The sequence below is a fragment of the Oryza brachyantha genome, chromosome 2 (assembly GCF_000231095.2).
Source record: "Oryza brachyantha chromosome 2, ObraRS2, whole genome shotgun sequence".
Classification (NCBI taxonomy): Eukaryota; Viridiplantae; Streptophyta; class Magnoliopsida; order Poales; family Poaceae; genus Oryza; species Oryza brachyantha.
In genome coordinates this window covers 8,368,806-8,385,140 of record NC_023164.2, presented here as the reverse complement: position 1 = coordinate 8,385,140, position 16,335 = coordinate 8,368,806, and the positions used below count along the sequence as shown (strand labels likewise).

At 49.4% G+C, this 16,335-nt stretch overlaps 1 protein-coding gene across 1 annotated transcript; it reads right to left on the bottom strand.

The window, feature by feature from the left end:
* Positions 1–1,205: 1,205 nt before the first annotated feature.
* Positions 1,206–14,873, bottom strand: LOC102721521 (reticulon-like protein B17). The gene is made up of 8 exons (XM_006648502.3): positions 14,260–14,873; positions 13,982–14,135; positions 13,787–13,870; positions 13,564–13,705; positions 13,410–13,479; positions 13,259–13,324; positions 13,047–13,169; positions 1,206–1,652 (listed from the first exon to the last, which is right to left on the bottom strand). Exons 1-8 carry the CDS (start codon positions 14,837–14,839, stop codon positions 1,537–1,539), a joined length of 1,335 nt encoding a protein of 444 aa, XP_006648565.2. The 5' UTR covers positions 14,840–14,873; the 3' UTR covers positions 1,206–1,536.
* Positions 14,874–16,335: the final 1,462 nt, after the last annotated feature.

Genomic DNA, 16,335 nt, shown 5'->3' with positions numbered 1-16,335 from the left:
CTGGGATTGTACAAATTTATCTAAATACTTTATTTTACATGAATTAGATGATAGATCCTAATTACATTTTATTAAGGATAAGAACCCGTGCTGCTTCCCCTTCGCCACCGTGGCCGCCGATGGTGCCATCGGCTTGGCCATCTCCATCCCGGACATCGATCGGCTCGGGAGCCCGTCGAGCGCGCGCGTTGGAGAGCATGGCGGAGGTGCGCGTTAGTGCGTTCGTGGGCTCATGGCGCCGGCCTTCTTCTGGTGGTTGTGCCTGGTCTGCTTCTCGCGGGACACGTACACCAGCATCGGCAGCCTCACGTCCTCACATCGACGCCGCTGAAGTCCAGCGGGTTCTCCGCGCTTGCCGGCGGCCCCAGCTGCCTCGTGTGGCTCGGGTGGTTCAGTAAAAACAACAAAATTATTTACTGTTAATAATCACCTACCCTGTAAGTAAAAAATAACTTATTAGTATTAACCGCAGTATGGTTAAGTTAATTAACTAGCTATATCTCCAGGTGATAGCAGGTGAGATGGGGGTGAGATTGATTAGTGGATTTAATTAACGGTGATTCCTAAGAAAGGGTAAAATAGTATTATAACATTTGAGTTAACACTGTTAGTCCTTTCATCCAAACGAAGGGCAACCAGTTCATTCGATTTAAAAAGTAGGGTCAAATACTAAAACCCTAAAAAGAAAGGGTAAAATCAGTACTAGAACCCGAAACAATGGCAAGAACGAAATTGCCCCAATCTATGTAAGATCGGATACGTAGAATGGACTCCACATCTCCTTATGTAAAATTTCTTTATATTAAAAACTTTCTTAATTAAAAATTATGTTACCAATTATAGATTTTCTATATATTAAGAATTATCTTTCTAATTAGAAAGAATGCAAACTCTTTGTATATATATTATAGACTTTAGATAAATTTATTTTTGCAATATTTCTGAAAATTAGTTCTGAAATTATCGTCTAAAATTAAAATCTTGTAATTACAATGTGCACCAACATATAATTAATTATGCAAAGCTATAATAGTCACTATTAACTAATAAGATTTTACTAATTTTCTGAGTTCATATTATTTGTTTTACTAATTTTAACCGTAGCATTAGCTTTAATGCTACACGTATAGTACTAGTTAGAAAAATGCACTCCAAGCCAATCTCATTTCAGAAACTCAGAAAAGGTGAACTCCAAGGCAATCTCGTTTCAGCAACCACACGACTACATTAGCAAAATGCACTCCATGCAAAACCAGAGATACATGACATTTATTTACTACTAGTGTGGATCAGAGTTGTCAACATAAAACAGCAGTGTCCTGGCGCTCTGCTACAGTAGAAGCATCCGTTAGACCTGACATATTTTTAACACACAGCCAATCATCGAAGATAGTAAAATCCCTTCCAGAAAAACAGAAGTACTACTTCATAAACCAGAACCACTAGATGTGGAACCCAAACACTGGTTTCTCTTCGTAACACGCCAGAAACACCACATGCTTCTTCAGGTGAGCAAAAGCTGACATGGCAAATTATTTAGTCTTCGATCTCCATTTTCTGCCCTTGTTCGTCCGGGCAGCTTTCATGCTCTGTGTTCATGAAAGCTTTGCGATATTTCTGATTATAACGCAGGATCACTATTGAAATGAAGGCTGCAGATAAACAGATAGGTCTTTGTTAATCTAGCTTGACATTTAAATGAGAAGTAAAGCACTGAACTGTCAAATAGGAGCAATTTAACAAACTTAAGTTGTTGAATCCAAATCATAAAGAAAATGTAAGATGTGCCGCAGCAAAATTCATATGCTTAATTATACTACTTGTTATGTCATTCAATAAGAGCGGTGTCGATGATTGATGTCGGCAATAAACTTATAGGGTGGCTATTGGACTTGAAATTCGATGGTTAAGATAGAGAGGGAAACAATTTACCCAGATTCAGGCTCTCAACGTAACGAGATAATACCTTACTTCTGCTTGACGATCGTATTGCGTAGATGAATCTCGGTTGCCCTCAAGGGGGCGCCCCGTACCCCCTTATATAGTGGGGGAGGGGCTACAGATATGATAGTGTCCTAATCTAAGAAGACTAATAAGATCTATCCTAATTCGGTTACGGCTCAGGTCCGAAGTACACGGCATGCAATCCGGTACGTACCAAACTCCTAGCTAACACCCCGGGTATAGGTATATTCTCCTTCATATTCGGTACCCTATTAACCGTATGTATTCGTGCAGTCTACAGATACCCTGGGTATAGGTATCCCACAGCAGCCCCCGGAGCACACAATCATTCGTGTAGATTGTTGATCACCAGACATATCTTTACACGGTATGCTTGACATCATCCGAGTACTTCCTAGGTGCTCCCCGAATGCTTCCCGAGTGATTCCGAGTGCGCTGTGACAATTGTAGAGGTGTAGCCCCCGACTCTATACTTAAATGTGTAACAATTAAACAGTCATCTATGGACTGTTACCTAGAAGGCTTTCTCAAAGTTTCGAGCTTCTCGACTCGAGCAGCACTGTTCGGAGTGCTTCCAGACCCGAATGGTTCGGAAGTGATTGTGTGCTGTGTTTTCACCAAACATACAGCTTTCGGCTATGTTTTGCCCATGGGGTAGGTAGGTTACGCCGACTGGCTCAACCGTTACAGCCGGGTAGTTAGTACCGAGTATATTCGGGTTTACTCAAAGTTTAGGCACAGGCTAAAAAGCGCGGTAAGTGTCTTGGGCGATATCGACCGACGCCTGACCGAGTGCGGCCTTAGCCCATAACATAGGCGTTCCGTTGATTCCCGATTTGAAGAAAATTATGAATTTCATATCACCATCTGGCGTATCCATAAAACTCGTAACACTTCCTCTAAAATTTCAGCACGCTCTGCCCGCATGGGAACATAACGACACTTAGCCCGGTAACGGAATTTTCTAGCCGTTAGGCCCATTAGCAGCCCATTTAAGCCTCCTGTTACCTTGCTTGTTCGTCTTCTTCTTCGCCGTCACTCCAGCCACTGTGGCCCCAATTTGCTCCAGCGATTCCTGCGCCTGCCAAACCCTAGCTTCCGCTCTTCGAACTCCTGCATCCCCCCCCCCCCCGCTTATTGCACCCGCGCTTCCCCTCCGATCCACCGAAGAACATCGCATATGGCTTCCCCGACGGTCCAATACGTACTAATTATCTAATTTTTGTATTGTATAATAATTAATATGATATAATTGAGGCTATATACGTGGGTTCGCCACTGGCTTCCCCGACGGATTCAAAGAAGACATTGCCGCCACATGCGTGGCACACCTCCACCGACCAGCACCTCTGTCCGAAGCCGGCTTGATCCATAGCAAGGAGATAGCAGGGCACCGCAACACTCAAGGTGATGATTTACGTACCCCCGACTCGCGGGAAGTAGTAGTATTTGAGCCGTTCTTCAAGCGAGGTTTCGGGTTGCCTGTCTCTTCCTTTTTCCGCGGCTTGCTGGACTACTATGGAATCGAACTCCATCATTTCAACCCCAATTCCATCTTTCAAACCGCGATGTTCATATACACCTGCGAGACCTTCCTTGGGATCCCCCCCTCACTTCAACGTTTTTCGCCATCTTTTCGCCGTTAAGCCCCAACCCAACCGGAACATTGATGGTGGGCGACCGGCATTCAGCTTCATGAGGGGAGCGAAAAAGCTTGGCTTTCCCTGCCCATGAAGACCTCCCTCAAGGGTTCGCATGCTGCATGGTTTACTGCTCCAACCAAGCCAACTCCCTTCCTCCCTTCGTCGGTCATGCTCCGGTAGCGCGGGAATCCTGTTCTCTGCTCCCAAGGACCGATGAGATGTCGCAGGTGAACTCGCTGCTCAATCTGATTGAGAACTTGAAGACTGCCGGCTTAACTGGTGTTTGGGTGACACGACACTTCATTTGGCGTCGAATCTAGCCTCTTAAGGACCGGGTCCAGTTCGCCTTCGACTACACCTGGAGTAACGACCCGACTTAGGAGACTGCGGAAGTGCTGCAGTGGAAAGCCATCCAGGCCAGGGCTCACCGGCTGTTCACCCCGAACACCACTATTCCAGCAAACGCCTCGGGCTTCCCATCGACATTCCATGCCGGGAACGCTCCTCCTTCGGTGAGTCTTTCCTTTTCCCTGAAGGTTTATCTTCTGCCTCTCAAGTGTTCACCCTGATTCATCGTAATTTGACTTCTGCAGGACCGCCACCAATTCCTGTTCTACCCTCCGAGTCGGGCCTCGCCCGTGCTCAAGAGGGGATCGGAAGCTTCGGCTGACGAACCCGCTGCCAAGAGGCAGGCATTCGATCCAGACGCCAAACTCGTCGGGGCGCGAGAGGACGACGCTCTAACCCCGACTCGCTCTCCAAGCCCACCTCCTCTGAGGCGCTTGAGGAGACCTGCCTTCAAGACAAGTGGATGCTAAGGCGTCCGTCCTACCGGTCGTGACAACAACCTCGGGGACGGCCCCACCTAGCGCCCGAGAAAGCCACGCCGAGCAGGTCAAGGTCGATCTGTCGGATGACTCCAAGGACATCGCTAAGATCGAGCGATACATCGAGAAGTCGGTTAAGCTTATGAAGGTATGCTCCTCGACTATTACCCCACGTGCATGATTCCCTTGGCTCACATCATAGTGTTCAGGGAATCGAGGCGCACTCTAAGGCGAAGTTGGAAGCCCTGCACTTGCTAGACCCGCAACTAGGGAACATTAATGCCTTGCGCCAGGAGCGTGACATGATCTTGGAGCGTGCAAAGGCTATGGAAAGCCGCCTGCAAGGTGAGATAGCTGACCTCCGCGTGGAGCAAGTGTCAAGTCACGCCCGGATCAAAGGTGTGACTTTGCTTATCGTTTTCACTTCATAACTGAAGGTTATCTTCTTTTGCTAGATCAAGACATAGCCTTAGGGGAGCTAAAGAAAGCGAACACCGGGCTACAAGCCGAGTGTGCCAAGCTGCTGGCAGTGAAGGCCAAGCTTGAAGCCGAGCGCTCCTAGCTATCGGCCTCAAAGGCTATGCTCGAAGCCGAATGCACTCGACTTAAGAAGGCTAAGGATACCGCCATTGCCGAGCTTGTGGGTAAGTCCTTTCTATCCCGGCCTTCGCTTCTCCCCCCATATGTTTCCTGACTCGTCCCTGCTAGCAGAGGCATAGTCCCGGACGAAATCCGTGTTGGAAGCCACCGAGGTCAAGACCAGGAAGCTGAGTTGGCTCGGGACCGGCTTGCCACGGTTGCCCTCAGCATGCTAGGGCGACGCCGTTGTTGGCGCAGGACTCCTAGTCGATCAGCGTAGTCCAGAAACTTGAGGGGATGCTTGTGGCTCATGGCGCCGAGTTGCGGGAGACGGCGAAGTTGGCGTCCAGCCATGCCCTCGCCATCGTAAAGTCGCTTTATCCCCGCGTGGAACTGGATGCCGTGTGCAACGAGTTTGCCGCGGACTGCGACGAGGAGACGGGGATGAAGTATGTCAATGAGGATTAGGGGGCCACCGAGTCGATCGTAGATGCCCTTGGCCTGTAAAGAGATGGAGCTTGAAATAGTCAACTGTGTTAGGCTAAACAATTTGTAATGTGGTTTTATTTAATCTATTTGCTTTTGAGTCTTTCGTTGTGGTGTGTCTCATCGTCATGTGAAGAGTTATCCTCTCGGCGTGTGCCTATCCCAACAGCCTCCCAGCGGACTTTGCCAGCACGGGGCTTAGCGTAGTGTTACCCGGTTCGGTGGCAAGCTAGGTGTAGCTGGGGGGATGTACAACCGCATCCAAACTTCAATTTAACCAACAGTTAGAGAGCTCATAAACAGCAAATTTTATTAGAAGAGAACCCGAAGGTAGAGTACATTGTAGCCCCCGACTGGTCTCTCGAGGGGGGAAACACTCGGTGAGGGCAGTCGAAGGTTAAAAAAGAGAAAAAATTACAAAAACCGACTATGTGTAAAAGGGACATAGTTGTTCGATGTTCCATGAGTTCTCTTTAGCCACTACAAGCCAGGCCGAGTGACCTCGGCTATGGTGTAGGGCCCTTCCCAGGTCGGGGAGAGCTTATGTCGATCTTTTGTGGTCTGCACTTTGCGTAAGACCAGGTCGCCGACTAGGAATGCCCGTCCTCGAATGTTCCTGTTGTGGTATTGGCGCAGCCCATGCAGGTAGCGTGCTAACTGGATGGTTGCGATGTCCCTAGCTTCTTCCAGCCTGTTAGGTCGTCTTCCCTTGCCAGGTCTGCCGTGGACTCGTTGTGCGAAAGGATTCGTAGTCGATTTCGGTAGGTAAGACTGCTTCTGCTCCGTAGACTTGGAAGAAGGGCGATTGTCCTGTGGCCCGACTGACATATGTGCGGGGTGCCTAAAGTACTAGGGGAAGCTCCTGTACCCATCGTCCTGCGTAGGGATGTAGTCGATCGAACACCCTGGTTTTAATTCCCTGAAGGACCATGTCGTTAGCTCTCTCGAGCTGCCCATTGCTCATCGGATGTGCTACAGAGGTATAGCATATCTTGATCCCTCGCTCCTCACAAAAATCCTGAAAAACTCCAGAGATAATCTGTCTACCGTTGTCCGTGATGATACGGTTCGAGATGCCAAAGTGGATTGTTGCGACTGGTTTGGCTTCTATCCACTTGGTGAATTTATCGATGGCGACGAACAGGTGGGTGAAACCCCCTAGTGCCCGCTTAAAGGGCCCGACTATATCGAGTCCCCAAACAGCGAACGATCATGAGATCGGGACGGTTTGCAAACTCCTGTGCCGGCACATGTCTGCCCTGCGAAGAATTGACACCCTTTGCACTTCCTAACCAGTTCCTGCGCGTCTGTGACGGTGGTTGGCTAGAAAAATCCTTGCCTGTACACCTTTCCGACAAGTGTTTTGGCTGAGGCGTGGTTGCCGCATAGGCCTATCGAGATCGACCGGAGGATTTTTGCCCTCGTCGAGGAGCACGCAGCGCATAAGGATGCCTGACGCGCTCTATCGAAGGAGTTCTCCGTTCGACATCATGTAGCAGTAGCTTCGTCGGCTGACGCACTCGGCTTCTGCCTTATCGGTCAGGAGCACTTCCTCTGTGAGGAACTTGATGAACGGGGTTCTCCAGTCGTCGTTGATGACTGCTACTGTGCGGTCATCAGGGTTCTCCAGTCGTCATTGATGACTGCTACCGTGTGATTCATCATCGTTCCTTTCATCTGCAGCGTCACTCGGGGTCGGCTTAGGCTCGACCTTCTTCTTGACTGTTGGCTCCGTCAGATATTCGACGAATATGCCTGCAGTTGCTTCGAACCGCGGTTGGCTAATTCGTCGGCGGCCTCATTTAAAACGTGAACCAGCTGAAGCCCGTCGAATTTGTTTTTGAGCTTGCGTACCTCCTGTCAGTAAGCTTGCATGTTTTCGTCAATGCAGGTCCACTCGTTCATGAACTGGTTGACCACCAGTTGGGAGTCCCCATGAACAAGCAACCGCCTAATCCCGAGGGATATAGCCAACCGCAACCCGTGAAGGAGCGCTTCGTACTTGGCTACGTTATGCGAGGTCGGGAAGTGGATTTGGAGTACGTACTTGAACTTCTCACCGTTCGGCGATATAAGTACTACTCTAGCTCTAGCCCCCGACATCCGCAAAGAGCCATCAAAGTACATTGTCTAGTGAACCAGTTCTTCTGGCGCAATTTCCAGCTATACGTCGGTCCACTCAGCTACGTAAGTCAGCAAGTGCTTGTGATTTGATTGCGGTACGGGGTTTGAAGGTGATGTCATATGGCATCATCTCCAATGCCCACTTTGCAATGCAGCTTTGCACCTCCTTGTTGTGTATGATGTCGCCGAGTGGATAGTACGTGATGACTGAAACCTGGTGGGCTTGAAAGTAATGAATGAGCTTCCTTATCGTGATCAGGACACCGTAGAGTAGTTTCTGGACTTGGGGATACTTTAACTTGGACTCCCTGAGTACTTCACTGACGAAGTAGACTGGCCACTGGACCAATTGGACGTGCCCGTCTTCTTCCCGCTCGATCACGAGGACCTTGCTGACGACTTGCTCCGAGGCCGAGACGTAGAGTAGGAGGGGCTCGCTTGGGTTAGGTGAAGCCAGCATGGGGGCGAGGTCAAGTATTTCTTGAAGTCTTCAAAGGCTTCTTGTGCTTCCGGGGTCCACTTGAGGTGGTCGGTCTTCTTCAGTAGTTTGAAGAAGGGCATCCCTCGTATGCCGAGTCATGAGACGAATCGGCTAAGGGTCGCCATGCATCCGACCAGCTTCTGGACGTGCCGGAGCTCGCTAGGAGGCTTCATGTTGAGTATGGCCTGGACTTTTTCCAGGTTTAGCTCTATGCTCCATCGAGAAATGACAAAGCCATGGAGCATGAAAGAGGAGACGCCAAACACACTTTTTAGGATTCAATTTCATCCTGTATCGTCGAAGGTTGTTGAAGGTTTCCTGTAGATTATCTAGCAGGTCATCCTTCCTCGATTTAACGACCACGTCATCGACGTACGTTTGTACATTTGCTCGATCTGATGATCATGGAGGCAACCCTGGATCGTGCGCTGATAGGTTGCTCCAGCGTCTTTCAGGACGAACAGCATCGTGATGTAGCAATACGCGCCGAATGGTGTGATGAAGGCAGTTTACATCTGATGTGACTGTTTTAGGCTGATATGATGATAGTCCGAGTAGCAATCGAGTAAGTTCAGCAATGCACAGCCAGCCATCGAATCTACGAGTTGGTCGATGCGCGGCAGACCAAACGGATCCTTAGGGCATGCCTCGTTAAGGTCCATGTAATCTACACACATCCGCCACTTGTTGTTTTTCTTCTTGACCAAGACGGGGTTGGCCAACCAGTTAGGGTACTTGACTTCTTTGATGAAACCTGTCGCGAGCAGTTTGGTCAGCTCCTCCTTAATCGCGTCTTTCCTGTCCTATGCGAAGCGGCGAAGACGCTGTTTAACCGGCTTAGCGTCGTCTTTTACATTCAAAGAGTGCTCAATCACCTTATTAGGGACTCCCGGCATATCAGACGATTTCCAAGCAAAAATATCTTTATTAATTTGGAGGAAAGTGATGAGCGCGAGTTCCTATTTAGATTCTAACTGAGTTCCTATGAATGTAAATTTAGACGGGTCGGCGGGGTCGAGGGCGATCTGCTTCTTCTCGTTGGAGGTGATCTTTGTCGTATTTTTGGATGGTAGATCTTCATCCTCCGTCTTGCGAGTTGAAGCCTCGCGTATCTGCTCCCAGCCGATCTGCTCTTCAGCATGCTATGCGATCTCACAGCTTTCTACCTCACAACTAAAGGCATGCTTGATGTCAATACGCAAAGTGATGACTCCGTTGGGCCTAGGCATCTTGACCATGAGGTAGGTCTAGTGTAGGACCCCGATGAACTTCGCCAGCACGAGTGTGCCGATGATGGCATGGTACGTTGTTTCGAAGTCTGCGACTTCAAAGCAGATGTTCTTTGTCCGGTAATTTTCCTTTGTTCCAAAGGTCACCAGAAGAGTGATCTGCCTGAGTGATGTTGCCGACAGCCTTGGAATGACCCCGTGAAAGGGTGCATTGCTCGGGTGTAGCTCTGACCTTGGGATTTTCATGTCATCGAGTATCTTGGCGAAGAGAATGTTGAGAGCGCTTCCGCCGTCGATGAGCACACGCTTCAACTTGACGCTTTTGATGACTAGGGCAAGCACCAAGGGGTACCGCCCTGGGTGAGCCACTCGATCAGGGTGATCCGAGCGATCGAACGTGATCGGGACTTCCGACCAACACAGGTACTAGGGGACGTCGACCGTCGTGGTGTTTATCTCCTTTGACGCGAGTTTTTGCTTCCGCTTGGACTCGTATGCGAGGGGTCCGCCGAAGATGTGGTTTAGCTCGGCTTACGGGCTTCATCTTGCTCGGCCTGGCGGCCCCCGACTGGCCTTTGGCTAGTTGTTCTGCGTAGTGACGCATGACAAAGCAGTCTTTGGCCAAGTGGGAGAACTTCAGGTGGTAAGGGCACATGCTGTTCATGACCCTTATCATAATCAGACATCTTTGGACGCTGGATCGGCTGCCGTTCTACAACGGTGACCAGCTCCTCGGGCTTGCGTTTCCATGAGGCCGAGTCCTTGTGTTCCTTTTCCTTTCCATTGCCAGACGGCTGTCCTTTCTCTTCGTGCTTGTCTCCCCGTGAGGCGAACACCGCATCGACGGCCGCTGCGTAGGAGTTAGCCATGTCGAAGAGATCTTTGACAGTAGTCGGCTCTTTCCTGGTAAATTTGGCGATGAATGTCTCATCGCGCACTCCTTTCATGGTCATCTTTGATGTCTTGGATGGAGTTGGGTACCTCCAAGAACCGTTTGATATAGGCCCGCAAAGATTCGTTTTTCCTTTGTTGGACTTGGTACAGGTAGTACTTTGTCCTTGGCCTTTCGTACATGCCTTGGAAATTCGCTTTGAACCGATCGCGAAGCTCGACCCATGAGTCAATAGACCGTTTGGGGAGCCCCGACAACCAATGCCCAGTTGAATCGTCCAAGACAACCGGTAGGTAGTTGGCCATGGCCTTGGTGTCGCCTTCGGCGGCTCGGATGACCATGGAGTATACCGTAAGCCACGCTTTCAGGTTAGTGCAGCCGTCATACTTCTTAATACCAGTCGGGTTGAAACCAGTCGGCCAAGTAAACTGACTTAAATTTTTTGTGAAAGCCGGGACACCATCTGTCATGTCAGGGTCAGAGCTCTCGGATGACCAGCCTAGACGCCTGGCTATGACTGCAGTGGTCCCGGTCGCGGTCCTCCCGGCGGAGGTCGGTAGAATCCTCTTGATTAAGGTGCCCCTTCTCAACCCTAAGCTCTTGGCGTTGCCGATCCAGTCGGCGGATCTCGTCGTCGATGCGGTGCTGCCTCTCGACGAAGTCTCTCCTCCGCGCTGAGTCAGGAGAGTGCCGACGCAACCTGTTCTTGGTGTGCGGTCGGGATCCAGTTTGTCGCCCTAGACCTAGGAGATTTAGACAACCGAGCCTCCGAACGAGCAGCTAGGGTACCTGTCGTACGCTGGAGGGAGTGTTGGATCGCAGTAGTGATCACCATAGCCTTGACCTTGTTTATGGTTTCCACCACAGGTAGGTCTGGCTGTAGAAGCTGTTGGATGATGTTGCCGAGTAGATAGGTAGTCGCACGGACGTTTTGCTAGGGCGTCTTGAAGGCGTCATGCCCATCAACCTGGGTTTGGAGCAGATCGCATTGCATCCTTCGAGATTGGAGTCGCAGCTCGGCATGCGGTTGTGTCACACGCCGTTCCTTGTCCTCTCGCTCCTAGTGTTCTTTTTCCTCCTCAAGTCAGCGTTCTTCTACTAGTCAGGCCTCCTCCTCTTGCCGCCTTGCTTCGAAAGAAGGTGACACCGGCTTGCTGGCGGCGAAGGCCTCTCACGGTGGCACGAAACTTCCAGTGCTGCTGCGAGTCTCGGAAGCGTCGACATAAGGAGTCGGCGCCACCTCGAGATTGGTCTCGACCTCTATTGGAACCACGCCTTGACTTGCCTACCGATCAGCCGACCTGGGGAAAGGCATCTCGGTGTCATGTGACCTAGATTGGATCTGGGTCTAACCCGATGCCTTCTCATCGGGCTCAAACCGGCAAACCTCTTCGTCGGAGCCGAAGGAGCTCGAGTCAGTGTGCGACAGTGCACTGAACTGGTCGGTCTGAAGCCTGATGCCGCCGAACTTGAATGTCGAGCCTGGCGGAAACTTCCTCTTCATGATGTCTGAGTTGAAGTCCATCGAACTTCGCTGAAAAGAACCTTAGATCGAAAGAAAAAATAGTGCACCCCCTACCTGGCGTGCCAACTGTCAACGATTGATGTCAGAAATAAACTTATAGGGTAGCTATTGGGCTCGAAATTCGACGGTTAAGATAAAGAGGGAGACGATTTACCCAGGTTCAGGCTCTCGACGTGGCAAGATAATACCTGACTCCTGCTTGGCGATCGTATTGCGTAGATAAATCTCGGTTGCCCTCAAGGGGTAGCCCTGTACCCCCTTATATAGTGGGGGAGAGGCTACAGATATGATAGAGTCCTAATCTAACAAGACTAAGATCTATGCTAATTCGTTTACGGCTCGGGTCCAAAGTACACGGCATGCAATCCGGTACGTACCAAACTCCAAGCCGACACCGTACAGATATATTCTCCTTCCTATTCGGTACCCTATTGACCGTACATATTCGTGTAGTCTATGGATACCCCGGGTATAGGTATCCCACAAGCAGTTTCCTTTATACAATGTTATATTGTTTTTCACCAAACCAACATAGTTTTGTCATCACGATTTGAAAGGAAGTGCTGTTTTCTGTTATCACATAGTAGATTACCTACTTCCAGATATCTACAACCACAATATTTCATAATATTTCTCCATATGGGTTCTTGTATTCGCATGATTACCTACTTCTAGATATCTACAACCACAATATTTCATAATATTTCTCCATATGGGTTCTTGGATTCACATGATCTTTTTATGTGATGCTTCCCAATATAATCATATGTTTCGCTAATTTCTTTTTACAGCCTAAACATAATAATCTGTAACAGTATATGCTGAAATGGCCAGTATATGATAAGATGAAATATGTTAATAAGGAGGTGAAGTGGGCCCAACTTTTCAAACATACAATTATCTATAGCATTTCATAGACTAACAATTTAATGTTGCATCTTGCTTGGTGGACCCTTATGATCACAGTTCCACAATATCCATTATTAATATGCAAACCACATTTGCAATACTCACTCAGAAAGTACAAGGCACTTGTAGGTTTTAGAACTATCTGGCTTCTCTATTACCCAAAAAAACTATCTGGTTTGTTGAAAATTTCAGTAGATTCCTAACCAGGTCATAAAACCTGTCTCCTTACAGATTAAATAAACTTTTAGAATAGTCACCAGGATGCAATCAAACATTGTATCGAAAATATATTTACCAGTAACTAATGGACAAGTAACATTTCCATGAAGTAGAATACGATAGTATTAGAGTTATCCGAGCTGTATCAACCATAGCAGCATAGATACCTGCAATGATGCGTGTCTTCACGCTGAACAAGTTCCAGCACATTGTCACTGCTGTACCAGCAACGAGTTTCTTGCGGGGGCAAGACTTCCATGCTTCTAGAGCCTGATCTCTCAAAACCTCAACTGAAAAGACAATGGGAATTTAGTATGGTACCCTAGAATCTGAACAATTGACATACGACAATAAGAAGGTTAACCCAAGTACATCATACCTCTCTTATGAATTTGACTTGAATAGCAGCTATAAAGCTTTGGGATTGCAAAACTGGTGAAAAACCCTGCAAAGTTCGATTAACCAGAACATTCTTTAACAGAGAAGTCATGCAAAAGATTGGCATTACTAATTGTGTATGCGAATCGCACCTGTGGCCAGAAATCTCCATACTGTAACCAGACTACCGTATTTAGCACCAAACAGAAGAATAGGTAGTGCCTAACATTGAGCAACAATAGACTTCTGTATTAATCAGGAGAACCAATGTACGTGTTAAGAATGTCATCAAATTTGGTAAGTTACTTTGAGAGTCATTGAAGGGTCGCCAGAGAAGATAACTTGTGCGGTAGATATCATGGAGTTAGCAACTGGCAACACAGCTCGGGCAGCACGAAGCACATCCTCTTCAGTCAATCGGAAGCTCCTCCCCCTCTCCACCTGCTGCCTGTTGCAGATGAAAACCGAAATTGATTGCCTCGACTGAAACAGGTTAACGAATAGATTGCCATTGGCTCAAACTGTCAACCTGTCATACTTCTGATGAACAGAATCTTTGATGAAGGCTAATCCCAAGACTATCACACCCATTTGACAAAGTACCGAGATCGGGCTGCAGATCATCACCCAAAAGCCGAAAGTCAATAAGATATTTTGCAAGATTGGAGCAAGAAAATAACAGCATAGCAGAAAGATCAGGTAAAGGGGTATCAGCTGCACAAACCTGAAGGTGACCTCCCTTGAAAAGGAGCAGGAGAAGAAGAACATAGATCCCAACCCGAACCAGAGTGCCGATTTCGCCACGTTCTTCCACATCACCAACTCGACGACCCTTTCCCAGAGATCTTCCCACCCAGACTGCTCCAAAGCATCAGCACCTGTGCAACAAAGTCAAGATCCGATCAGAAACGAACTCGCGGAGGCAATTCCTCAGACACGACGAGAGCAAGAGGGCATCTGGAGCAATGATTCGCTCAAGCAGCAAGAGATGGCTTCGCCGACCTCGTATAGCATCGGTGCTAGCCAGCACCAAGGCCATGCTCTTGTCCTCCTTATCCGCCGCCGCCGCCTTCTCCGCAGCCGCAGGTGCTGCCTTGGGCGCCGCCCTGGTGGACTTCCTCCTGCGGGCCCTCCGCGCGGCGTCGTCCTCAACCTCGATCTCCTTCTCCACCCTCCGCCTCGCCCTCCGCCCGTTCCTCGGCGACGCCACCGCGGGCGCCGCGCACTGCTCCCCGCCCGCGCGCCTCCTCCGCCTGGGCGGCGTCCCCGCCGCCGCGGCCACCATCTCCAGGCTCTCGTCCAGCCCAGCCCCGGCCCCGCCCCGCTGCCTCGACCGGTTCCGCCGCGACCCGGGCGGCGGGGGGGACATCAGGAGAAGCTCTTGCAGCGAGCACCCGGACAACTGCAGCGGCGACGGCATGGGCGACGACCTCTGCCCCGCCGCCGACTTCCGCGGCGGCGTCGCCACTTCCTCCTCCCCCGTCGCGGCGGGGGAGTGGTGGTACGGCGGCGCGGGGAGCCTCGCGGGCGGCGCTGGCGACGAGGCGGGGCCGTGGTCGCGGTCGATGGCCATGGCCGCCATGTGTTCGCCGGTTTGCCTCGCCGTCTCCGCTCTGGGTAGGTCTCTGGGAGGAGGTGAAGTTAATTATTCCGCAGGAGAAGGGTTGGGTTTAAGAGCATCGGAAAGCGAGCGTTTGCGGGTGGGGTTTTTTTACGGGCCCACGTGTCAGCGAGCGTAGGCGCGGGAATATAGCCGTTGGGGAAGAGGACACGGCCACACGGGAAGCGGCGGTGCTTTTTACAGGTGGCAGAATGGCAGCGATGATGGCTGGTGGGGATGACAGGTGGGGTAATGTGGGACTGGGAAAGTGGGCCCGCCATGTCGGTGAGAAGGAGTTCGAACTGGTTTGGAGGGGTGAGAGTGGAAGTTGGTGAGGTTGGTTAATTGCGTTTGGCGGAGGAACGATGTGGGGAATACTGACGTTCACAGTGCGTGTGCAGGGGAGGGGGTCCACGGCTCATGTTAATGGTTAGAGCAATCTTTCGATCCTAATTAGTTTTATTATTAGTCATAAATACTATAGTAACTTATGTATAAATGATAGATTAATTAGGCTTAAAGATTCGTCAGTGGTTTTCAGACGAGCTATGAAATTTGTTTTTCTATTCGTATTCAAAAACTCCTTCCGACATCCAGTCAAACGTTTAATATAATCCTTAAAAGTTCTTCTTTTTTTGAAATAAACACATATGTAATATAGAAAAAAATGGTGGGCATGGTACGCACCATCGATTATGTGTCCCTCATTTCCAGATTGTCGATGTGTGTCCTCGTAGTCGATCAAACGGAGGGAGTGCAATGGCTTGTCCATTCGAGGGCTGCTGCATGACATCGATATGCTTTAGTCTCGGCTCGGCCCCACACCCGGCTCGCCGTCATCGGCCTCATCTCACAGAAAGGACTCATGGCACTGATGGCGCCACCACCGCCTTCTCATCTTGTTGATGCGCCACCTCCTCCTCCTCTTTCTATCGTGTCACTGTCCAATCGGTGTTTTCCTTCGACTACCTCCAGGCCATGGGTGGCCATCGACGGCGGTGGCAGCCATGGAAGTGGCGGCAAAAACAGCGAAAAAGGCTGTATAATCTAAGGAAATAATATAAAGCACTCCCATCATCATGATTTCTCAATTCCCTCCTGTTATAATTAAGAAAGCCTCATACCGTGGGTCAGGCCGTTGAGCCTCAGCCTTTTGACCAACTATACTATAGATGCTTAATGTTCGATGAATAGCTTGTACGTAGTCTCACCCCTTATGTGCTTTTGCTCAGTTAAAGGTAGTTCTAACTATCTTTGCTGCGTTCTCTGACAGCGAGCTATTACTCGGCAAAATCAGCAATTGTTAAACAATAATCTATAATCTTGCCCTTGTTAACCACAGTGTTAAAAGTACTTTTTGAGATAAGTGTTAATTAAAAGCACTTGGTGTCAAAACGATCATCATCGTATCGATCTAAGTCAACCTAGATGCTGGTTTTGACATCAAAATTTGCTCGGGTAGCCCGTTTTGATACCCT

Coding starts and splice junctions, on each gene's coding strand:
- LOC102721521 (XM_006648502.3), bottom strand. CDS start 14,839: ATGGCGGCCATGGCCATCGACCGCGACCACGGCCCCGCCTCGTCGCCA. Junction 13,871..13,981: donor TCAAGGGAGGTCACCTTCAG/GTTTGTGCAGCT, acceptor GATGATCTGCAG/CCCGATCTCGGTACTTTGTC. Junction 13,706..13,786: donor GTTCATCAGAAGTATGACAG/GTTGACAGTTTG, acceptor CATCTGCAACAG/GCAGCAGGTGGAGAGGGGGA.